Source organism: Leopardus geoffroyi, chromosome D1 (assembly GCF_018350155.1).
Source record: "Leopardus geoffroyi isolate Oge1 chromosome D1, O.geoffroyi_Oge1_pat1.0, whole genome shotgun sequence".
In the NCBI taxonomy this organism is placed as follows: domain Eukaryota; kingdom Metazoa; phylum Chordata; class Mammalia; order Carnivora; family Felidae; genus Leopardus; species Leopardus geoffroyi.
The window spans coordinates 3,907,674-3,933,448 of record NC_059329.1 but is presented as its reverse complement, the minus strand read 5'-3'; the positions used below and the strand labels follow the sequence as shown (position 1 = coordinate 3,933,448).

Sequence of the window (25,775 nt, the reverse complement as noted above, 5' to 3'; positions counted from 1 at the left end):
AAGTCAAACTACATCAGAACCGCACGGCAAAGTGACGGAGCGGAGGCCACAGTGGGTGCTGGGCGCGCCGGAGGCCCGGCTCCAGCCCCGGACGGAAAACTGGGGCCCTGCTCCATCGCTTCAGGTAACAGGCGCATACTGCTAAGGGAGGATCTGTAAATAACACGTATGCAATTACTGTGAACCCAAAACTATTGGCCTGGCTCGCTTTGGCGTTGGCGACCTTCCCCAGGCAAGGGTGGGAGTCGTTCGAAATGCAGCGGCCCCTCCCCGCCCCTTACCCCCCAGGCCCCTTTCAAAATTGGTGGCAGTGGCGGCAGAGGGATGTGAACAGGAGCTACACTGCCCTGGCCTCACGCCTCACGACCCCGTGATCCAGTCTGTGGGATCTGACTTGACGCCCAGGACACCTGTGCTGTGTGCATCCTGGCCCGGACTTGAACCACGCTCATCGGGACCTGCTGGGAGAGGACAAGGATGCCGGTGTCACTGACCAAGGGCTGGCTGCCCCGTGTAGAGGGCAGATGCCTGCATCACTGACGTGGGAGCCTGTGCTGGTACCTTCCTTCTAACTGCAGGATTGAATCTAAGTCATATCGCCAGGAGCCGGGTTCCTCTACCTTGAGTCTATCGCCTTGATGGGCTGCAAATACAAAGGGAATGGACTTCAGGATGTACTCTATGAACAGGGTGTTACCAACACACACATGACAGGTGAGGGGTAACCAAGATTTTTATGAACAAACTCTTGTCCGATAAAATACCACTCCTTTTGTATTAACTGTTACGTAAGGAGTCTCAAGGGAGAAAGGCCAGGCCTCCCTCAGGATCAGTGTTCCAAGGAATCGAAGAGTTGCCCCAGGTGTCGCCGCCGTGTTAACACCTCTGTGTGTGTCAAATGAAGGGGACGGATGGCGAGCGCTAACTCCCTGCCTCTCCCGTTGTTGTTACCGTTTCCGTGCTTGGTTGCTTCCTGTTTCTCTTTGCTTTTACACACATTCAGAGACAGACTCATTCAGTTTCTCCTGACATTCCTAAGGCTGCCACGATCGTTTTCTCTGGCTCTGTCTCCTAACACCTCACTTCTTCTAGGAAATACTGAGTGCATTTGGAGAGGCACGGCCTGCGTTTATTTGATTACCAGGGGACTAATTCCATAAACTTATCTGCACAAGGAGGCAATGCACTGATAATGATGGTGATGATGCTTGCTGATGCTGATGGAACCCTCACGACGTACCAGGAACTGTCAGAAGCATTTTACATGTTTGGATACTCTCAAAACCTGTATCTTACGAATGAGGAAGCCAAGGCACAGAGAGATTAAATCATCTAGTCCCACAGCTAGGAAGTAGCCGAATCAGGTGACTTCATAGCTTGTGCAGTTAAAAACACTAACAACACAACACTCAGGAAATGGAGTTTCTGGTTAATTGAGTTTTCTGATTAACAGGTAAGCCAAAACCCTATTTTTTTTTTAAAGTTCTGGAAAAAGTTTCTAAATTAATGTTTTTCTTTTTACCTGTTTTCTGAATAGGATTTCATTTTCATATCAATCTTGTAACGTCTTACAAGGTTCACTGTTCCATTTAAGAAGTAAAATGCATTTGCCACATTCCTAGAAAATTATATTGTGTTTTGGATTAAAACCTATTATGGGTGTGATTTAACACTTTGTGCTAAAGGCTGAGTTTGGGGTTGGGGCCGGATGAAGATTCTGGTAAACTGGGGTGCTTGGTTAATCTGGCCCCAATCTAGGTTTTACCACCTATACCCTCCCACCCCCGTTTATGATGATTACAAAACCCACATCAGGTTGGCTGATGAGCTGTGAACTCCAGAAGCCACAGCTCATTCGTCTGTGTAAGACCGTATTTACCAGGGTGTCTGACCCAGAGCGTGTGCTCTGTGAAGTTGCTATATTTATTTGGAATTGAAAGCAAGCTTTTTTGTTTAACTGATACTGTAAGGGTTTTGAGGTCCCAGGCTGCTCACCAAAGCCGTTTTCACACCTGCACAGGTGCATGTAGGAGCCTATGCTGCACTTTGAGAATGGGGTTCTCCGGGAAGAGGAGGACTTCATGCTGAAAAGGGCAGGAACATGAAAGCAGAGTTTCCTTCCAGGGTCTTTGAGAAGGGACGACCTGGAGGTCCTGCTTTCCCATTCTCCCTTAACTTTCCCTCTTGCCATTTTATTCCTTGTGCATTCACTCCCGGAGCCTGGTTTTAGAGAGTATGAGTAGGTTGGAACTGTGAAGTTGAGAAATTTAGTATGAGCCAAACTTAAAGGTCAGCTGGTGGAATTTTGGACACTGACCAAGGCGTTCATTATTGGGGGATCCCTGGTTTTTGTCTGCCAAACTTTTTTTTTTTTTTTTGCTTATGAATTTATATTTTTAGTAATAATCCCTTTATTGTTGGCATTGGCCTCTATGGTTATGGTGAAGGTGGGAACACCACTTATGACAAACTTTAAAGTCAGGAATGGGCTACAGCGTTCAAAGCGCCACATTAAAAATGGGTACTGTGTGATCTAACACAATTACTAAGAAAGACATCACTTGGTAATCACATTTACAAGATGATTTTTAGAGGAAGATCCACATCCACGACTTACCTATTTTTATATACACAGAGGGCATAAAACAAACAGAAAAAGTCAATAACTTTATAGATCATGAATGATGACAGGCGTTGCCAACATTTTCAACTAGAACCAGGGTTAACTAACTCACCTTAAAATTGGATTCAAATTCTAGGTATGGTTTGTGCTCAGACTGAACCATATCAGATTAACTGAAGAGGAAAATTAGTTTTAGACATTGCAATGTTATTTTTAAATTGGTTCATTGTTAATTAGCAAACTTCTGTTATTTTATTCACAAGAATAAGGATGAATTTCTTATAATCATTAAAAACAGACCCCACCGCAATAATCAGTAAATTTTCCAACAAATGCATTAGCATCCCCCAAATCGTGCCTTTCTACTTTAACTTTTTTTTTTTTTTTTTTTTTTTTAAGATGCAGGACTTTTTTTTTCTTATTTCTTTTCTTAAATTTTTACCTTTCCATGTAAAGTCTCTGGGTTGAGGCTCCGGGATCAGGACTTCATGCTCTGGGAAGGGCCATCAGGTGAGTGGGGAGGCTAATTATTTCGCAGCCATGGGGTGTGAGTACAAGGTGCCACAGAGACTCTAAATGGTCCAGGTGTGGGTAATATTCAATGCTAAGTTCCTTGAGACAAAAGACAGTGCTAATTCTCTCTCTTCCCCAGAGCTACTGGCACATGGCCCAGTGAAAGCAGAAGGTTAATAATTTGCTCCTTAATGGAAGGCTGGAGATGTCCTCTGGGGTTATAATCCTGCAAATGACAGGTGGGTCCCTTGTCTCCTCCAAGTGGGGTGGTCCCCCCTCCAAGGGGGGTGGTCTAAGGTTTTCCTCCTTCAGGTGAACCACTACTAGAAAACCGAGTTTTCTCCTATCAAGAGCCTGTATTTGAAAATCCGAGAAGCGTGAATTCCGCCTACCTGTGCTGAGCCCTCTGAATGGGCACATTCCCTCCTGCACTCAAGGGGCCTCATTTACTTGTCGCTCCTGCTTTGGCTCGGCATGCAGCCCATGCAGCCCAGGCTTCGGAACCAGCTTGACTCCCCACCTGGGCACTTCTCCTCATTCTGCCTCCTCTGAGGAAGATCGGGCTACACGGGAGGAACGAGGTCACTTTGAAAAGGAAACCGGTCACCAGGAGAAGGTACAAAACAAAAACGAAAAAGCAGCTGTCTCCTGGTCATTTGCTCTGGCCTAAGTTAGGTCAGGGGCGTTTAAAAAATCCCGTTACATTTCAAGGTCAGAGTAGGGCGTTATTAACATTGAGACTGTAACCCCCTACTCGCTGGGTGATAAACGTTGTATCAGTATACAGCCTGCTGCCAATGTTTTCAGGGCGAGAACAAAATTCCTGAGGGAAAACAAAACAAACTGTGACAGCATCTGGGGGAACGTTTTATGTTAATTTTTACAACACTTTGATAAGATTTGAAGTGACGTTTTAGAATATCACTTTGCAGTTCCTGTATGGTGAAAGTAATGTATTGCCTACCTGGGGGAACAGCAGTGTGATTTTGGAAACTAAAAGGTTAGATTTATATGTATTTTTTGACAACAAACATTTATTCAATGTCCACTGTATACCAAACAATCTGTGGTATACAAACATAAAAATCCAACTGAGCTCTCCAAACTCTTATTTCAATAAACGGACGTAACTTTTACTAAATGGATTTTCCCATTATGCATGCGTTTCTGTTCTGCTTATTTTTCTCTGGAAAGACTTTTTCATGGACACTAAAATAGGACTTTGTTATTCATTTTTGTAGAAAGTTTTACTTGTGAAGCAGTGTGATACTTCTATTGGAGAGTAAAAAAAAAAAAAAACACAAAAAACTAAACCTTTGGGAGCAAAATTTTTCTGATAGACTAGAATATCTTTGCTTTTCATTTTTGGTACTATCAGATTACATTTTCTTACACTTCTAATTTGCAAGGAAAGATAGTTCTTTGTGCAACTTGAAATAATTTCCTCTGCATATATGTATTTATTTACTTAGGTTTTTATGGAAGCTATCAAGTTGGGGCCCCAAAATATAGAAAGAGTTGGTGTTCCTTGAGTAAACATATGGCATGGAGGAATCTTGCAGGGTAACGATCCCAGAGATGCCCCCAGCATTCTCCTACCTTTCTGCTCTTTCTCTCCGGAAGGATTCTTTCCCTGGACCAGGAAATGGGTGATCAAGGCTGGGTCCAGATGCCTCTCTGTGGCTAGAACAGTCACTTGACAAAGTTTAATCTCTCTCTTCCTGCTACAGGGCTGGGGATTAGATGGGCAGAGACAAAGGAGCGAGATTTGAAAGTCTTTTCTGATCCAGAAAGAGGGGGAAGTTAGCGGCATTGGCAGAGAATGAGGTTACTAGCCATCCCAGCAGGCACTCTCTGAAAACAGAGCATTGTTCTAGGGGTTGGGTGGCCAATCGAGGGAATCTACACCCTAGTCAAGAAACAAGACAAGCAAGACTTCCCATTTTGGGCAATTCTCTAGATTTTAAAAGAAAGACAAGAGTGCGTACTTTAAAATTTTCGAGATTCTTACGTGCCAATTGAAAGTATGTAAGAAGAGAAAATTCAGTCAGAATATTCCCACCTCTGGATTGGTATCTTTAAGTCAATACATAGTGAAGAAGGTTCTGGCACACGAGTTGGTAATTTCTGCTGCTGGCATACCTTTTTTCTCTTTTGACACCGCTTAGGAAAGAAAGCTGGAAATATGCCACGGAGGTAGTGAAGACAGAACTGAGCGGGACTTGTTTTTGTAGTTTTTTGTAGTTTTGATCGTTTCGTAATTTCATCTACTTACGGGAGGCCAAAAATGTCTCGTTCACATGCCTATCCTTGACTTTTTATGTACCTTGATATTTAATGGAAACATGAGGGTTCTGGGTGGAGCAATGACCTCCTGGAAAGTATTCTATGGAGTCAAGCTATTGCTATTACTTACACACGCTTTGTAGAAGGTCTAGACTTTCAGTGGCAAAGGAAGCACACAGGCTTACCCTCTGTGTTCGCCCTGCTCCCTTCACTAAATTCCCCTTTTCAAGACTTGATCCCTCCCTGCTTTGTAAGATGAGGTGCACAGGACTACAGCGTCTGCTCCATAACCTCTTTGAAGCCAGAGCCGTGTGGTGACTATTTCGGTTAGGCTGCTGAGCGTGTCCCCAAATTGGTCCCAGTTGCAAATATTTTTGCTTTGACAGTAATTGCATACTTAGGTTTCAAAGGGACTTGACTCGCCATTTCTGGCCGTGTCCAGAGACCCAAACCCCGTCTCCCAGCAGATGCACCTGTTACTGTACATACTGTTTACCCGCTTGTGGTGACATTGAGGCTGACCTTGGAGTCACCGCCCCCGCTGCCACACTCTCCTTTGTCGTACCACCATTTGTTTTTCAATTTGTCCAACAGGCCTTGTTCATTCAGTTTTAAAACTGCCAGGTTAACAGCATTTCTTGAAACGATAAAAGATATTTTGTAAGAAACTGCACAGCTGTTAAGATGTTAGCAGGAATGAGGATGTAAGCTCTTTTATAAGCTTCTCCCAGACGCTAAATAAACCTCTCATTTTGCCATCCTGCACCCCCCCTTCCACTGGAGTCCAAACCAAGGGCGATTGTAACTAATTTCAGAGGGGATCAAACATGTGCTGTTCAAGCTCAGACTTCATTTGTTGTCAGACCAGCGACAAGAGATTTCTTTTTCGTTTTCTTTTGCGAAACAGCAATAAACTTGAATTTACTAGTAACTGAGAAAGAATGGTGTCTAAAATTCCTCTGCCTCCAAGAAGGTCAACAACCAAAAAGAGACTGAAATGAAAATTCATCCCCAGAAAGAGAAACATCACAACAGATCAAAATGGCAGCCACTTTGTCCTGACAACCAAGAAAAGGCTTAATTATTTTTCCCTTTATAGTCTGTGTGAGCTTAGTTTGTTCTATTCGTTGGCCCCTGAATCTAGGATTTGCATGTTACCTGGGCTACAAGTCAGGGGATATTCAAGAGAAAGGTAGCAGGAGACCTTTGGGAAAAGATCTTACATTTGAATTTTGTGCTGATTCTTAAAGGCTTTGGATGCTCTCTAGAAACCAGGATCCCACAGCCAATTTGACTGTTGACATTAAGTAACGAAACCCCAGGAAGTCCTCCTGCATGTGATGTGGACTTGGCACACAAACACTTGAGATTTGACCGCCTCTGTGGGTATCTCTATCGGGGAATGAGGGAGCAGATAGAAAAGATTCTCCAAAGGGATTACAGATGTGTCACGGGCTTTTGCTTCCCAGGTACTTGGTTTCTTACTTGCTTTCAAGTTATAGTTTTTAAATGAGTCATTATCTCTTTCCAGAGGTTTTCCCAGCGTTTAATGACATTTCTGTTAAAGCAAAAGAGTGGCTTTATAGACTGAGCATTTGGGTTATGCTCTTTGATGAATGCTGAGTTTGGGGATTACTTAATACCAGATGAATTACAAATAAAACAAAACAACCGCATATTAATGAACAGCACTTGAAAATTGATTTGCAAGTGAAATATCGTTTTGTGGACTAGTATAAAGTATCATGTATTTCACCACTATCAGCCTATTGAAGTGTTTGTTTTCTTAAAAAGGGTTGATAATATTTCACGTAAACAATGTTCATTTTCCAGGGTTGGGACAGTCTGATCCACTTGGAGAATAAACATTTCCCATGAGTAAACCATACACTTTAAGGGTACTACTAACTTCTTGAGAGGGAGACTGCCATTTACAAAATGCGAAGTAAATAATCAGCTGTTCCCACATTCCCCAGTAAGTGCCACACTACTGGTGTAAACTAATTAATACACTTCCTAAAGTGGACACTGTCAGGTGGTTGGTTTAATCACCAAATAGACCAGACTGAAATTTAAGAAGGAATGAATATTCAGTGAAGAAAGAGAGACCTATTAAAAAATTTGGGGGGAGGGGGGGGAAGAAAGTAATTTTAATTTATTTTGTGTCTACAACAAATTAAATTTGTCTTCCAATGATTTAAACTGAACTACTAAACTTTTTTGTTTTGGAGAAAATTATTTTTATAATCCAGTTTATTTTACTCTTAAACGTTCATATCATATTTATTTTATTGAAGTCGTATCCCCATAATTTTATATGTTGGTTTAGACCATTCCTTTGATAAAACTGAAGTCATTTCATGAGAGGGTTATTTAACAGGGTTATATTAGCCATATCCAAAGACAGTTCCACAGCACAGGAGAAAACAAAAAGCAAAATAAAGGAATGGATAAGGAAAAAAAGCTTCACGTTGAGAAAACTGTCTGGAATAAAGTTTTCTGCAAAATTATTCTATGACATTGTCTTTCTAATATCATCTAACAGGCCATGTAAAACCAGTTTAGTTTCACACTGCTATCCGTATGTGTGTGTATGTACATCTGTATTTGGTTAATGTAATACAGGTGACCAGTAGGTAAGTCACTGCCCAGTTCACAGCCGATCCACACGTTGTCCTTCCAGAAACATGGTCCCTTGACAAAGTCCACTTAACACTATGATATGTAAATTTACTTATCTTTAATGATGCATAGAAGGTAACTTATAATTAATATTCAGAAAGAAGTCTATGGATTCAAGATTGCTTTGCATATTCGAACTGCCTGTGTTCTACAAGTGTCTGACTACAGATGCAATTTCTTCGTATAACCACCTAGGTCTAGCAGCCTCCTTAGATTGTCATTTAAACTGCAGCATTCACCACATATGTAAGGACCGTTTGAATATCTGTCCTACCTCATTTATGAAACACATTGCCTTTACACATTATTAATAATGAGCATCATCAAATGACTTAAAAAATACATAAAATGACGTCACTCATTGGTGCTAGAATAGATTTAAAAGTTTTTTTTTTTTTTTTTTTTAATCTCGGCAAGAGAAAAGGGAACCCTGAAGGAGTAATTGTAAGCAAACTTAAGGAAATCCTAAGTAGTGGGATGAATGAGCGACTGAGAAAGCAGAGCCTTGTGGCAGCATGTTTTATGGTTGCTTTGCCACCGCCTTCAAACCTTTCGGACACAGATTTGAAAATCAATGTCAGAAACATATATTAATGATATGGGATATTCTGGTCCTGATTAAACTTCAGAGAAGCTGAAATAGTGGTCTGTCAAGAAGATAAGACATAGAAGAAAAAGGTTGTGGGCTATTCCTTACATTAATGATTCCTTTGATTCTGTAAAATGCAGCTTTTACATGTAAACTCAAATGAATGGATTGTTTCCATTTAAAAGAAGAAACAGTAAGTGACCACATTCTTGCTGGATGTGTAAACCACAATCGATAGCCCAGGTGTGTTGGCAATGACCTGTTTATAGACTGAAGTAGGACTCAGGCAACTGACTTCTTGCCTTTGCCTTGAGTACCTCAGGGGAATTCTACATCAGAAAAGCCCTTCTCCAAACAGCCTGTTTAGTAAGAGTGAGATGATGGGGGACTTGATGCAGGGAGGAATGAAAATGCTCATGTAGCCAAACTCTAGGACCTCAGGAAAACTTCCCAAGGTTTTCACTCCTGAAATTTCCTTCAGTTGAGCTGCAGATTATGAAAACCCTCAGCTCACTGCCCTAGCATCTGGGACCCATTTTTGTTCATCAGACTCTCACGGAAACACCACACAGAACAAAAGCTTTGCGACAGGAACCGACAAACCCAAACCTCTCCCGTCTAGTAATATTGGGAAAATTCATCCAGGGAACAGTAAGATTTTCCTGTTAAAAGCACGCTTAATTCAGGCTAAGACATCTATCTCTCACTGCACCCTTCCATAAATAATCTATCATTAAATTCTACAGGTTTGGACATGCTTTTATGCTTAATTTATGCCTTACTCATTACATTTACTTCTGGACCGTATTTGTTATAATTTTTCTGTCAGTGAGGTTTCAAAATTTACATCTGACAAAATATTTACCTAATAAGAACAATTTTAAAGTTTAAGTTTAGGAAAGTATTTTTTTATGATTTCCTGGATATAAGAATACTACTGTAAAGGACTGATATGTAAGCCCTAGACTTAGTCAATATCTGTACATAGGATATTTAAGGCATAAGCAGTTTGTAGAATAAATAGTTGGCAACATCATATCTAATCTGGTTAAAACAAACTCAATCCCATTTTACTTAATAGGATGGATATTTCCTTGTCGGTGATGAGATCAATGATATATGGACAGTCTATTTGTCTAATCTGCTGTGTAATTTTGCTGGTGTTCCATTATTCTTATAGGAAAGGATCTATTAATGATACACACATGAGAAAGTCCTGTCACCTTTAGGCTTGTGCTCTCTTAACCAGAATGCTCTCTTCATACCAACCTCTCTCTCTCTCTCTCTGTGTTTTGACATTTTATTTTTAAGTAATCTCTACACCCAATGTGGGACTTGAACTTACAATCCTGAGACCAAGAGTCACACACTCCACCGAATGAGCTGCCAGGGGCCCCTAAACTCTCTACCAGATTTAAATATCAGGTGTTCAAATGTCCAAAATATTTACCTGAATGATGCTAGGACACAGTTTTCATAGTCATTCACCACAAATCTTAATATACTTAAAAAAAACTGAAAATTGTGTAAATCCATAAGAAATTATGTAAACAGATAAGAAAATCCCTTTAAAATCAGCAAAATCCCTTTAAAATCATTGGTAGATGATTTATGCAGAAAGACATACAAACCATACAAAAATAATTCAACTTAACCTGGAATTAAGCTGATGTGAATTCAGACAATTCTTTGCTAATTCAATTCTTGGCCACTCATGTCAGGAAAGATAAAAGTAAAGATGATGTTCAGTATAGTCAGGGATTTTATAAGATGTGCATCCTAAACCACTGATGAGAGAATTTAAAAACTAAGAGGGAAATAAGATGGTTTTATACAATAAAAGCTTGAAAACAATTCCTGTTCTTGGAAATTATTGATAATGTTGATAATAACATTAATTGATTAATGTTAATGTAATTGGTTAAAAAGAATTCTCCTTTGAGGTATCAATTCTAATAAGTTTGTCAACAATGCTGATAAAGGGGCTGAATAAATCTCATAGTATATTTCTGTAGCAAAACATTGAAAGCAATGTACACGCCCAAGAGGAGGGGAGAATTAAGTAGATTTGGGGTGCAACAGTGATTCTCAAGCTTGATCTGGGTATAGAATCACTACTACAAATACAGATGATCAGGCCTGACATTGCGGTATCAGATTCCTCTGAATTGGGGCGGGGGGGGGGGGGCAGCATATCTACATTTTTACAAAGCTCCTGAGACGATGGTGGTATTTATTCATAAGCACCCATCGGTCTTATGACTGAATGTTTTACAACCATTAAAAGTTTTTAACAACATGGAAAAATAATTACAGTATAATGTTAAGTGAAAAAAGATATCTGTATGTTCACTATGACTTTAAGAATAAAAAATATATATATATATATATATTTATAGAGAAAGACATTAATAGAAAAATATTAGAAAAAAATACAACAAAGAGCTATCTCTGGATGTAGGGATTATGGTCAATTTGGATTGCATTTTGCTTTTTATCCTTCCCCATCCACCCCCCATTTTCTACAATAAAGTGATACTTTATTAATCAGTAAAAACAAACAAAAAAACCTTCTCGGTTATTTTACAATGTTACATTATTTTATAATCTAATGTCTACAAGAATTGTTTTATGCAAACCAAAATATACATTCTATTTTGGGTCCAAAAACAACAGAAATGGGGAAATGGTGGACTTCAGGAGTTATTATTAAGGACATCAGAAAAACACTCATTGCTCCTGATGCTGTGGTTTGCTTTGGTCCACTTGGTTCTGTCCTCTAGCCACAGGCTGGAGGGGGTCTGATGCACTTGGCTTCCACCAAGATTCTGTCTCATCTGAGGGGAAGGGGTCAGGCTGAGAAGTATGAATAACGCACGGATTAGCGGGCCCACCCGCTCAGATAGGATCTGCAGGAGGTTAATAGAACTCTCTGTGCTCACACACATATCTGCAGAGACAAGGTGAGCTTTTCCCCTTAGGCTTCATTAAAAAGATGTCACTGTGAGTACACTGGCATCCTGCTAAGTGGGCCATTAAAAAATACGGATATACTTCTGTTTTTAGTAAAAGAGTTTTCATGGCTGGCAACTACGTTTTCCCCCAAACAAACAGTAGTAGAGATTCTAAGAACAAAGTCCTTTTCATTTTATGGAGGTTTTTTTTTTTTTTTTCTTAAATGAAAAAAAAAAAAATCTTTCAACATAGCACATATTTACTGTATCTCTTTCTTGAAATTAAACTAAAATTCTAGATTGGAAAACTCATTGGATTTAAGCTTTGTTATGCAGCAGGTAAATATATGCAGAAACATTTCCAGGACGACTCTACTAAGAAGAGTAATTTCATGAAAAATGAATAACAATCAACTCTGCACTGGGGTGCCTGGGTGGCTCAGTCAGGTGAGCATCCGACTTCAGCTCAGGTCATGATCTCACGGTTCATGGGTTCGAGCCCCGCGTCAGGCTCTGTGCTGACAGCTCAGAGCCTGGAGCCTGCTTCTGATTCTGTGTCTCCCTCTCTCTCTGACCCTCCCCTGTTCATGCTCTGTCTCTCTCTCTCACAAAAATAAATACCCTTAAAAAAAATGAAATAAGACTCTGCGTAGACTTTTCGTTCTGTTATTTAAATGATGGTGGCAATGCCACTGTTGTCAGTGTTGTCACAAGGGTGACATACAGCAAAGTCTATCCCATAGAATAAGATGAGATAGGCAGAGAGGAGCACACATCATATGGGATTTTACTTTTGGGGTGTAATTAGCGACATCCCCTCACTTAACGGGGTTGGGGAAAAATCAGCCACAAAACTGAGAAGTTACAACAACAACTCCAGAACTTTGTATAAAGTCATTGAAAGAACTATGCTATCAACCAAGAAAACAGAATAAGTACATAAAAATCAATAGGTTGTCAGATGATAAGGAGGTAAGAACTAAGTATGTCTGCTTCTCAGGAAAGGCACTGGTGTCCACAATTCTACCCTTTCTCAGCTGTTGAAGGGCTGAAGAGCAACCAGGTCTTAGCATTATCAATGCTCCACTAAGTTTTCAATTTAACTTGTAGCTGCTATTACCATTCTTTCCAAACTACTCCTTCCGATAAACAAGCACATGGCTCTTTTCGCTTCACTGGATTTGTGCACTTATTTCCAAAGGTAGAATTTGGGCTGAATTGCTCTGCATATATATGCAAATGTTTTTAGAAAAGATAGTAAGTTCTCATCCCACTTTGCTCACACATTGACAGGTAAGATTTGCTAAAATGGCACCAACCAACTCATAATTTAATCTCAAAATTGGGAGGGAACATTTTTTTAAGTGGAAAGACAACTCAGACCCAACATGATGTATCATTAACATTTGGACACCACTTTGGTAAGGAAGGATTTATGGTCCTTGTGTTGGATTTTGGATGACGCATACACGGTTAACTTATGTATACAGTCCTCTGACATTTCACACTCCAAGTGAGTCAAAGACAACTAAATAAATTGAGTAGATACTGCGTTAGATTCCAGAAATTGTCTCTAAATTGTGTGTTCTTTGGAATTTGCATGACTAATTTCTATTTCAGGACTGGGTCTGAGGAACGTGATTTGTTGAAGACACGTTGTGATTTTTGTGAGGATGCCTGCCAGTAACTTAGAGCACTAGCTAGAGATTATGATAAATGAAAATTTTAATTCTATTTTTGGTGTTAAATTTTTAAAAATGTAATCGTTACAGGGGCGCCTGGGTGGCTCAGTCGGTTGAGCGTCTGACTTCAGCTCAGGTCACGATCTCGCGGTCCGTGAGTTCGAGCCCCGCGTCGGGCTCTGGGCTGATGGCTCAGAGCCTGGAGCCTGTTTCCGATTCTGTGTCTCCCTCTCTCTCTGCCCCTCCCCCGTTCATGCTCTGTCTCTCTCTGTCTCAAAAATAAATAAATGTTAAAAAAAAAAATTAAAAAAAAATGTAATCGTTACAAATATTTCATGTGGTTTAGTTTCATGATTTTGTCAATTTTAGGTCACAGAGTAGAACTTTCTATCTTCCTCTGGGTCAGGGACCTCTTTTAGAAGTCTGTGCAGGCTATGGAGACTTTCTCAGGACAAATGAACAAACATACAAAATCAGAGACTGGGGATCCACAGAGCTTGGAAAGGCGATCATGAACACAGATAAGAAGTATCTGTTCCAGATTCGAATAACAGTTATTTTACATTAATTGACTACTTTCAAGTATGTCTACGAAGGGAAGGGGAATAAAAATATTTCTATGACCGATGGTTGCTCCAGAATTTTCATAGAGAGGAGGTTTTAGACTGTGATTTGGTGGGAAGGAACTTCCACCATACTAGCCTGAATTTGGAATCATTCTGCAAGCACTTCATGTGTGGGGCTTCATAAAGACTATGTTATATTAATAAAAATTAAAAATACAAACTGTTGAAAGATACTTCTGGTTACCCTTCCATGATATGGAGAAAATGTTAATTATTCATAGCAAATAATGTAACTTTTATTTGTGGTGGTCTTGGGGTGCTGTTGGAGAGGATACGGGCTAAGTTCTGCACCCCAAGCCACCCTGTTTCTGTTATCATTATCTGTGATCGAATCCTACAAAAGAGGGCTTTGTTTCAAGAGGAGACCACAGCTACCTGCAGACTGTGAGGTGCTTTGGGTTGTCTCCAAATATCATTCACTTGTTCAGGTGTGATTGTTATTAAAGTAAAATTTCAAAAACGGGAGAGCTGGTGGCTGTCACCATTCGCCATGTGCGAGCTGTTCAGCAGTACTTGGCTTTTCACACAGATGCCTTGCGTGGCCCACAATTTGCTGTGTGGCCTCTGCTTCATCCCTGACTTTGGGTTCCTTCAACTCTTAGACCACCCTCCTTATTCTCTTTAGATGACTTCCAGAATTCTAAACACTCGCATTTCCCTTTTCTTGCCTTCGCTGATTTTTCAAAACTTCCAGCAACTGCTTTAAAGAACTAGAATCCTAGCAGTTTTTTTTTTTTTTCTGGGGTGGGCGGGGGGATCAAAAAAAATTTAGAGGTTGTCTCAAACCTTCTCATCTTCCAGTTGTGGGCAGTGGGGTCTAATGAAAGTTAGGTGAGTTGCTCACCAAGGCCCAGCTGGGATGCAGGTCTCCTGTCTCCTGGTCCAGTGCTCTTTCCCACAGTACAAGGATAACTTTCCTTCTGTTGGTGTCCGTTCCTGTGTAGCTAAACTATTTATTCATCCCTATTGTGGTTCTCCAAGGGAAATTTTCTTTTTCCTGTTTGTCAGGCTTCCTGGGGGTGATCCTTGGTGGAGCCTTGACTGATATATTTGCTACAACTTCTGTCCCTTCTGGCTAAGTATTTTTGGAGCTGAGATAAAGCTTCAAAAGCATGAGGTCTTATCAACTGAAATTGATCCTAAATATGCAAGAAGGAAGAAGTGTAGATGATCTTCTTTAAAAAGCCGTACCCATAACCTTTAGGTAAAATCACTTGATTTGATTAGATGGTAACCCTTTTTCTCTCTTAAGGTTGGAATAAGACGGATCTAGTTCGATACATACTAGGTTCCTAGTGATTTAAGTTCTGATCTTTCAGGACAGGTAATGTTGGATCCCAAGGACAGCATCATAAAGAAACTGTTTCACAGAAGATGGAGAAGTGTAAAAACAATGAATAGCGAAGCTCCATCACACAAACTCAATCTCCTCTTTGAATTTTCATTTCCTCTCCTTTCTTACAGCTAATTATCCATTAAGAACTTTTTTTTTCCTGAAAAGGTGTCTCCCAAATTGTATTTTCATTCTTATTATACTGTTATTACCTCAGGGAAAGCCTTTATTACCTGAAACAAGATCCACAGATTGTCTCAGTCTGTTCTGAGCGACCCAGACTCAGAACGGCCGTGCTTCTCTGCTTATTCACTGTGCTTTGTCAAAAACCCTTACTGACTCATGACTGCCTCCAAGGATACTATTCGATTTTTTTTTTCTGACATTCAAGGCTTCCTAACAATTCAGCTTATATATACCTTTAAAGTATAATTTAATTACATTTGATTGGGCCAGACTCTGTCCCAAGTTCTCCATATTTTCCCTGAATCCTTATTGAATCCACATGGCTAGTAACTGGTGTAGGCGGGATTAGAACCTGGATCCTTCTAAGACAGAAGCCTGGTCTCTTAACCACCCTAATTCCCCAAATAGACCTTCTCTGCCTCCAGCCAGGCTAGTTTCCTGAAAGTCCCCCAAATATTTTACTCACAGTTGATTCCAATCTCATGACAGAACCTTCACCAGACATTTCTTTTTTCCCCCCACCCCAGCTTTTCTAAAGTCCTTACCATTTTCCAGTCATCACTCCTAGACTTATTCATTCAACTAATATTTATCACCTAGTACACCTGAACCTTTATGAGGTCTATCCCAGATGCTCTGGACTCTATCTCCTTCAAGTTTTCTATTGTCTGGAGCACTCACACTTGCTCTGAGTCATACATTACTTTACCGTGTTATCTTGGCACAGTTCTTCTCCATGGAGGACAGTGACCGTGGGACTTCATACCCTGTTCACCCCCAAGGCAGGGCAAGAACCACAGTGGGTGTAACCCCTACACTCAGGGATTAATTTAAGGTGCTACTTTTCAAGCAGCCTGTTCAAATGAAAGAAGACTGTGCTGAACCATAAAAGGGAGTTCCTTTGACCATGATACCGAATGGATTTGGGAAAGACGTGGTATGGAGAGGGTTTTAAAACAAAACAGATAAAGCAAAAGGCTCCCAAACTGTCTACCAAATATTGGCAAAAGGGACATAAAAATTGCACTAGCTATTTTTATGAATAATGGCAAACAATTTTGTCCATCATATAAACAAAATTATCTAAGGTAATATTTCAGTGACATTAAAGATTGTTAAAATGAAGGGGTTACCAGCTCGATCTGTGTAGCTGGGCAAGGAAAAAATAACTAAATGATAAAATCAAATACAAGCTTGTTGTGAATATGAAGCGAAATCAGACATTTCCAATGAAACTCTAAGATAAAAATCCCAGATAATGGCATTTTTGTAATTCAGTACTAATCTATTTAAGTGTAGCAAATAAAACATGTCACTTTTAGAAAATTCTTCTGTTGCTAAACATACTACTGAGAACAGAATAATTCAGTACTTTATTTTAAGAATTACATTTGTCATCAACAGATTATCAAATGCCAACTCTATGTCTGGTTTAACTTGATTAAGATTTATTTTACTGTGTATTTAAGTACGTATTTAATTCACTAAATATGTCTAGTAAACCTTTACCTACAAATATTTTAACTTTCCCACCAAGCTCTTAAAATAAAAAAATAAAGTTTCAAATTTTCTTTCATTTACAGCGCCAGATTCCTTCACGACAGACTATTATTTAGTTAGAAGTTGAAATATATAGCTTGAAATGTCTTGTAATCACTCTTGTTTCATCTACCCTAACTTTTGGCTTGGATTTTGGTTAAGGGGGAAAAGAGCATAACCAGAAAAAGGAGACTGACAAAAACAGGTCTTGGACAAGAAGGGATTCTAAGGTAATCAGCACTGGAGGGGACGCTGTGTGAACCTGCCGTTGAAAGGCAGGTGCTTTTTCCGTTACTCTCTAACAATAGCCCAACCCTACGAATACTAAGCCTCCGTGTCTTTAAAAATTTTAAGTTGATGCCATTCTAAGTGAAACACAAAGCTGCTTATCTTTGAGAGCAACAGGGCTCACAACCAGATTTCAAAACAGAAAGGTATCCTCTAATTTACTTGTATTAAACAATTTAAGCGCGAAAACACCAAAAAGTTTAAATTCTTCAGATAGTTTCGCCTACATTTGCCTCTAGTGGTGTTCACACTAGACCACAGCACGTGGCCTTTTGGTTACTTGCTCCTCAGCAGAAGTACTTGGGTAACTTTTTAAGCTACCATTTCCGTTCGCTATTTTTAACGTACCTAAGAAACTGCATGTAATTGACAGGAGATCAATACTATTCTGTTTACAAAGCAACAAGACACAACAAAACAATAATGGTGATTCATCTCCAGGGCAGTTTGCCTAAAAGAATCACCACAGAAGCAGCACCAATGCTTTCCCCGAATGGGCTTACCGTGGAGCATTTCATAAAATTCAAATTATACAACAAATATGCCTGACACAACTAGTGTCAGCATGGATATCAAATTCTAATACATAACTGGTCCACTAAATGATACTGTAACAATATGGTAATATTCCTTCTTTGTGTCACGGCTTAGGCAAGCCATACATCAGGCATCTTAAAATTCAGGAATGAATAATGTGCCTCAAATATACCCTGTGCTTTTCCTTAGGGGAGTCAGTGAGCGGGAAAGTAAAAACTAGGTTCTATCTGACGTCTGATGACAAAATGAAGTATCTGCAGAAAGCCGAGCGCTTAGGTTTCTGTATCTGGTGACCACTGCGATGTTGTCGGCTACAAAAATAGTTTGCGTTAAATCAATTTAAAATCAAGTTACTATTTCATGTGTGCCTTCTCACGGACGTTCCTAATCACATGACTACTGAGGTTCCTGCTCAGAAGAAGACAATCTCTAACAAAAATATACCCGTCTGAAGTGATTTTCTTTCATTAAAACACCCCGACGATCCAAGTTGAAGGTGATGCCGAGCTTCTGAACCCTCTTGTAAGGAAACAGCCAGAACTGTTTCTGAATGACAACTATCTGTTGGCAACAAATCGCCTGATTTCTCATCCTTCCTGCATTTCCTCTCCTTTCTGAGCTTCCTTTCTTCTCGAGCCTCAGGTATGTCCATTGTCTGATCCTCAAGCTTCCCTAAAATCTACTGGAGTCACACAAGAGAGGGCCAGGAAGACAGAAGCTGTCCTTTCATGAGCCCAAAGTTCTACCTTTCTTCCGATATCTCAAATTCTGGATGTATTTGAATTCTCTCACTCGTTTCTCGCCTTGGATTTCTTCCCCCGCTGGAAGGACCAAGGTGAAAACAGTACCAAAGACAAGGAATACTGATGATTTCCAAGGACAGCAACATAGAACGTGAGAGATAACAATGGCAACCACTTAGAAGTGATACCCAAGGCCCGAAAGTCTCTAGAAGCGTGAAGAAACACTGCTCAAGACAATATCAGCTCCCCTTCCTCATTTTTCTATCCAGTTTTCATATGGTACCTTAAACATCTCATTAAATCTACGCTGCCTGCACACCCAAAATCTAGCCTGAGCCAATTCCAAATTATATACCATCTAAATTCTATCAGCTGCTTATTTTAGTAAAAAATTCTTAAGAATACTATTTTTTCTATAGAAATCCTTTGGATTTTCATTTTGATATTTTTATAACCCCATTACTCATGACGGCTTGATGAACAGTTACTATCTGTATTCTACACGTAGGGAAATGAATAGCCAATGGTAACTTCCTAAGGCCTATGCAAGAGATTGATCCTTAGTGGAAGACTAGCACTGATACTTGATGATGATGAAAAACATAAATGCATTCGCGTATAACTAGATATGACTAGTTTTCCCTGCTATCACATTTGTAAGGGGATGTTCAAGTGACTGTTATGCACAGGTGGCAAGCTGATTTCCTAATGCGTGGGTTAAAAAATATAAATGTATAAAGAAAAAGGGATTGAAAAACAGGTGGGGGAGGGGTTTCCTTCAAATGGATGGAACCCATTCTTTTGAAAGAAAACTCCCCTCTTACCTTGGTCCTGGAGCTGGTTAGTTCTCCTCTGTCCTCCTCCTAGGGGAGAAATACCCAAAGTTAAACAATAATAGAACATGGTCTTGTATTACAGTCAAGTTCAGTTCTGGCCAACCCTTTCCTCAGGTCTCACAAGACACTACCAACTGTCTGATATACTGGGGCGTTCATTGAATCCAGCTTAACATTTATTTTAAGGATTAAGCCAAAGGGGAATGAACGTTCACTGTGTAAGGGGGACAAAAGTGTCTGCCCTTCTCAGTGTTTTGTCAGAGCTCCAATGAACGGAAGGCTGGCTTAGAGCAGAGGAATTCATGGAAGGGCTTTGCTTGGGCAGTTCTCAGCAGCTGTAGTGAATCAGGGAGAGTGTATGGGGTGCCCCTGGAGCTCCTTAAAAACACAGAGGCAGGCTGTGGTCTTCTCAACCCATTTCCCTGATGTTCCTGGTGCAGGCCAACACCACGTTTGGGGCCGTACTGAATCTGGTGTTAACAAGAATTATTGCAAAAAAAGGAAAACAAACCCTAAGGGGATATTAAAAGGGAAGGTTAGGAAAGTTGGGGAGATGGGAGATTATCGGAAACTATGTACTTGTTTTATTTTTTCCAAACAGGATATCACAGTAGGGAAAAGATGGGATTTTTCTCCCTCAATGTACCTCCATGTAACTAGGACTCCTGGCGTCTCTGGAGAGAAACAAAGCAGCACAATGGAAGGAGCATGGACTTGGGATGAGAGAACGACGGGCGCCTACCTCACCTGAGTTTCAGGAGAATCACCTGTGCGGGTGGAGACAGTAACACCAGCATCAAGGATTCCTTGGGGAAAATATATTCGTATACATGTGCTTGGTATGGAGGAGTTGTTGGATTTGTTTCCTTTTCATCTATATGGCATCTGATACAATCTTTTCTTACTTGAACTCCTTTGTCTTTTATGAGACTGCCGTGTAGTTAACTGAGTTTAGAGTCAGTTCCTAGTTACCCTTTGGCATAATTTCAGAGACAGTGACTGGCTCCCATAAAACAGATCAAATACCAGACAATTGATTGAATTCCGTGAGACATGGAGGAAAGTGGAGACCAAGAATGAGCCTGAACCCATACAAGATCATGTGCTATTGTTATTTAACTTTGGGTAACTTATTAAAATTCTTTATCAAGCAAAATGACATCAGGTGAGAAAATGGATGGACTCTGGAACCTTGGGGTTGTCACCATATATTTCAGAGGCGTCAGAATGAAGGATGGGATAATTGTTACTCTAACGGCCATTATGAAAATATGCGGGGGAAAAAAACACCGTATGGCAGAGTCCACATTATACGTCTAGTACTATTACGGTGTCTTTAGCGTTACGCTCACCCTACGAACTCTGATCACCTTCAAGTTACAGGATGTGAATGTGGCATAGTCAAACTTCCCTCTATAAGCATACATGTTTTTCCTCATGTTCTTCCTTGGGAACTATATGTTCATTCGTTATATTAAGGAATATTCTAAAAATGGCTATTTTGACAAACCAGCCTTTTATCCACTAAACTCTATAGATTCCCAAGAATATACACAGAAATAGGGAATTGACCCCCGCCCGCCCCCGGAACAGTGCTTTTGGAAATTGTAAGGCTGTGTTATAACTGGAAAAAAACCCAGTAAACTGTCTTTTTATAAAACACATACTTCATCCATGGAAGTCACCTAATGACATTGGAAGGACGTATCTTTAGATTCTGAAATGATGTGAAAATTTCGGAGTAAGAACAACTCTGGGGACACTGCATAGATTGGATAAAGTTCCACTGGTTGTGCAGCCTTCATGCTTCAGAATAAACTGACGGCTACTTGTGATGAGGCCAAAAGGAAATTAAGTACCATTGACCTTGTTGGTGTTATTAGGGTGCCCTTAGAAAGCACCCTCTCAAGTACTACATATTAAAACACCATGGGACACCATATTACCTGGGTCAGTTTTCATCATATCTAGATATGGAAGCACACGTTTTGTTCTAAAAAAAAAAAAAAAAAAAAAAATCCAAGCTACATGTGTCTCACTTTTGCTGTTTTATTCCCCCTTTTATAATCCAGTGAATTTTGTCAGACTTGTACCTTGCCAAAAGTTTGACGTCAGTATATAATTTTAAAAGTCTGTATATAGAGACAGACAGGACCTGTGTCTATCTCTAGCTCTGTGCTTCTTAAGGAGAAGTGCTTTCCCTAAATACCTTTCTATTCACAGTGTAGACAGAATGCTACAGAAGCAGCTGTTTATCAAAGAAGTGACTTATTTGATCCCCAAACCAGATGAGATTCTATTGAGGTTCTGGGAATGAATTTCTCCCCAGTCTTAAGTGTCTGCAACTTCAAAGAGGTGTAAGGGAATTCGCCGGTTTTTCTGCTAAAGATAGTCCACTGCGTGACACAGATTCTCAGACTCTCAAGCTGGGAAGGGGACTCAGATGTCCCAGCACAGTCCCTCAGAGACGTGAGAAGCTCTTTGACTTGAGCGACTTTGGGATCTTAGCCAATTTCCTCCCATCTTTGGACCAGTTTTAATTGTTGTGAGATCCTGGTTGACCTGAAATCTACCTCTGTGCAATGTCTTCCATTGAACGAGCGTTTGTTTAGATCTTGATATAAGTTAAACGGTTTCTTGAGCTCTTTGTGGGTATTCTCAATACGCCTTGAGATTATGGATGCTGTTGAAACCGAAACACGGAAGAATCACAGAAACTGCTGAGCAAGTTTTCAGCGTAAACTGTATTTATGTTAAAAAGTTCTCTTTTGTTCTTTTCCCTGTAAGAGCACTGGAGAGAGTCAGAAGAGCTCAGTTCTAATTGCAGCTGTGGGACAGTGGGCAAGTCACTTAACGTCTCCCAATTTACAGAGTCTTCCCATGGAACGGAATGACATCATAAAAGGGTGAGAAGGAGCAAGTGAAATAAAGTGCTTTGAAAGCTCTCGTGCTGCACTGTAACTATTATTGTCTCACTTAAGAAATATCCTGCTTGGTAATGTTGAGAGTTCCATCATTAAGCCAAACTTGAACATCAGCTCTTAAGAGTGAACAAACTAAAAAGAACATTAATTAGATGGTGTATTAACTGAGTCTTTGCCTTAAATGATACTATCATTGCTAGATCATTTAATAGAAAGCAACTTTTTTTTTTGAAGCCTTCACCCTTTGCTTTTTACCCTGGGAGACCACTGAGGCCAGCTCTTGCTGGATCCGTTGACTTCTGTTGACCTCTGGCTCGCCTCAAACAGAAGCTAAAAGATTAGGGTGCTGACTTAGGGCTCTGGATACTTGGTTTGATTCTACATTTTCTATTTCTCGTGCCTTTTTGAAAAAAATTTACTTTGCGTGCTAAAGGCACTAGCAATGTAGAGCAGCCATACTTGCTGATAATGCCTTTGTGAAATATTGTGGTCTTAGCTGCAAATACCTGAAAAGACAGGAGAATCGGGGCTGGGTATCTGATGAGGGTTTCTCTTAGTTACGAGTAGGATTCTGGCATGTTGCCATTTTAAGAAGTACGTTCAGAAGCTGCATATCTGTCAGCCTCAAAGAGGCCACAACCTGAATTCTGTAAGAGCAGAGGCCTTATGGGTAGTTCTTGACCGTGTATGCAATCTTCTGTATGGTGAAGGGACAATGGAGAGGGGTCCATATGCCCCTATTTTCTTTGAAAGTAGAGAGCTGTTTGTGTCACATTGGTTTAACTGACTCCAACTTAATTCTTATTTTGGCTAAGTCCCAAAGACTGAACACGTAGAGAAAACAGAGTGAATAACATTTCTCTGAAAAATTATGTTGTGTGTCAGTTTCTTCACTGAGTACCCCAGAAAAAAAAAGTAAGCTACAGAAAGTCTAGTTTATTTCAACATGTGATATGACTCTGCATGGTTGGTGGTATTTAAAATGATGTATTTCTCTCACATCCTGGTATTATAAACTTTGAAAGGCAGAATTGACACTTGGGATTATTTTTATGCCTTTAACTTTTCTTCATTGTTGAGTTGTGTGATACTAAAAGAACATACTGAAATAATTTCGTAAGGTTTTTGAAAGTCTATCGGGGCACCTGGGTGGCTCGGTCGGTTAGGCGTCTGACTTTTGGTTTCAGCTCAGGCCCTGATCTCACGGTCTGTAGGTTCAAGTCCCTCATCGGGCTAGGTGCTCACAGCATGGAGCCTGCTTGGGATTTCTCTGTTGCTCTCTCCCTCTTCCCCTCCCCTGCTCACTCTCTCTGTCTCTCTCTCAAAATAAATAAACTTAAAAAAATTTTAAAAAAATTAAAAAAAGAAAGTGTATCTCATTCTGTGGATGAGTCCAAACAATGATTTTTTAAGGTTTTCAGAGCATATGGAATCTATCCATTTAAAATAAACTACTTTCAACCATGAAACAGATTTTTCTGATATTAAGGAGGATTAACAATACATAGACAGTATTTCTAACTTCTGTCAGTACTATTATTATTTACAAAATATTCTCATCACGAATACAGTGCTGTTCCAGAGAAGGCTTGGGGCCAGGGCTAGGTGGTTCGCAGAGTCATTTTCTATTCAGATGTTGCCAGATGTGTGTGGTGTTTGTAGCAAAGTTATCTCAAATGTATGTTCTTTCATTCTGAAAGCAAGAGTGCAGGACTGAATTGGGTGAGGGGGACAAACGTTAAAATAAATGAGCCACAGTTTCTTATTCCTAGCTAAGTTAAAACAGAACATAATTTTAAACCAAGGTCTTTACTATTTTCCAGCTCATTCCAAATCATGGCCAAGCTATTTTATATCCCCCTTTCTTAAGTATGAATTGTAAACCCACCTCATCTTGGCTGATACTATCTTTAGAGACAAAAGGAAGACAATATTGTCTAAACTTGCGGATGGCTGCTTTCCCATATGCTATGGGTACATTTTCATTTTTACGGAAAGCCATTATTTACTTAAGATGTACTAAGTGGATGTTTATCATTAGTATAAAACTGCATTAAAACAGCTTTGTATAGAACTCTGCATCTAGGAGTACATTACATCTCCACAATAAAGTGAGATCTATTTTTAGTTTATTAGAGATATTGTGGGGTTTTATGGTAAATCTGATTGCCATTCTCCCTCCAAGGTCCTGTGTGTGTGTGTGTGTGTGTGTGCACATGGGCACGTCTAAAATGTTCTTTACATGTCTAATCACTGCAAGCATAAAGAGCCCCTCTTCCCTCTCTTCCACAGTCCCCCCCCCCCCCCCGCCCACCTCCACGCCCTCAGGTACGAGGGACTTGGGACAGTAAGGGGAGGAATGTACCACAGCATCGCTATAATGCTTCTCCCCTCTCCGAGTACAAGGAGTTGTGGTCTCTCTGAGAACTTTAATGGCTCCTTCCTCTGCAGCAGCTTGTGCTGGACCTCCTTGTATCCTTTCCTGTAGGAAGGTTAAGTCTGGAGAAGAGAATCCTACACAAACAGTGCACTGAAAGCAAAAACAACAATAATAATAATAATAATAATAAAGCAACCCTACCACTTGATCTTGGTGCTGTTCTGAGAACTGCTCCTACTCCGTAAACGTCAAGGGCATTTACCATCTAGACAACTCGTGGTCCTACAGCCTGAGGTCTTCTAGGGAAGAACAGTAATCTGATACCTTTTCTTTGATAACTGAGCACAGACAGGGCCAAAGAGTAGCTGTGTAGCGTGGGGCAGAAGCTGCAGGACGCACGGCAGAGACAAGTGTCACACAGGGCATTTGTCCTGTGGCCGAGACTTGCAGTGTGGGCAAGTCCACGCACCGGACCACACCGACACGTGTGATTCAATATAAAAACACCAGCAGCCCATCCAGGTACGCTCGCAGCTGCTGCCTTCGCTGTCTTCCCAGCTCCAGAATTCCTGGTTCCACAGATTTTCCTTCCATCCCTACCTCCTACCCCCAAACCTTCTGTGTTGGACATTGTTTTCAATTCTTTGCTTTGACTACGTGGCCTTTACCTCCTTATTAAGGTATCTTGGTTGGGCCTCTTTCTAGATCTTGGCATTGCCAATGCCCCCAGGGGATGTGTCTTTTCTCCAGACCTGGCGTTTTCAGCTTTGGCTCTGGAGAACCCACACGTGGGCTTCCAGACAGGGCTGCACAACAGGGCGCCCAAACACGCAGAGCCCTCAGGCACTTCTTCCTGGTGCTGTGTTGTCCCCCTTTTAACCCGAGTCCTTAGCGCTGCCATTGTTTCTGGGAGCTGTTCTGCATCAAGATGACATAATGTGGGGGCGCCTGGGTGGCTCAGTTGGTTGAGCCTCCGACTTCGGCTCAGGTCATGATCTCACAGTTTGTGAGTTCGAGCCCCGCATCGGGCTCTGGGTCGACAGCTCGGAGCCTG

At 40.6% G+C, this 25,775-nt stretch overlaps 1 protein-coding gene across 15 annotated transcripts in view; it reads right to left on the bottom strand.

Moving 5' to 3' along the window:
- GRIA4 (glutamate ionotropic receptor AMPA type subunit 4) overlaps window positions 1-25,775 on the bottom strand; it is a 402,642-nt gene that overhangs the window by 8,008 nt on the left and 368,859 nt on the right. For 3 of the 15 annotated variants that reach the window (XR_006713663.1, XM_045482620.1, XM_045482616.1), the window contains exon 15: window positions 5,945-6,059. The exons of 5 other annotated variants lie outside the window; for them this stretch is intronic. Coding sequence is in view for 9 of the 10 variants with exons in the window: in XM_045482620.1 (XP_045338576.1) it covers window positions 5,945-6,059 (115 nt within the window). In the remaining variant the exon portion in view is untranslated. Of the gene's footprint in view, window positions 1-5,944; window positions 6,060-19,405; window positions 19,445-24,706; window positions 24,824-25,775 lie in introns of those variants that run through there. 7 more of the 15 variants (XM_045482628.1, XM_045482630.1, XM_045482627.1 and 4 more) reach the window with 4 other exon arrangements.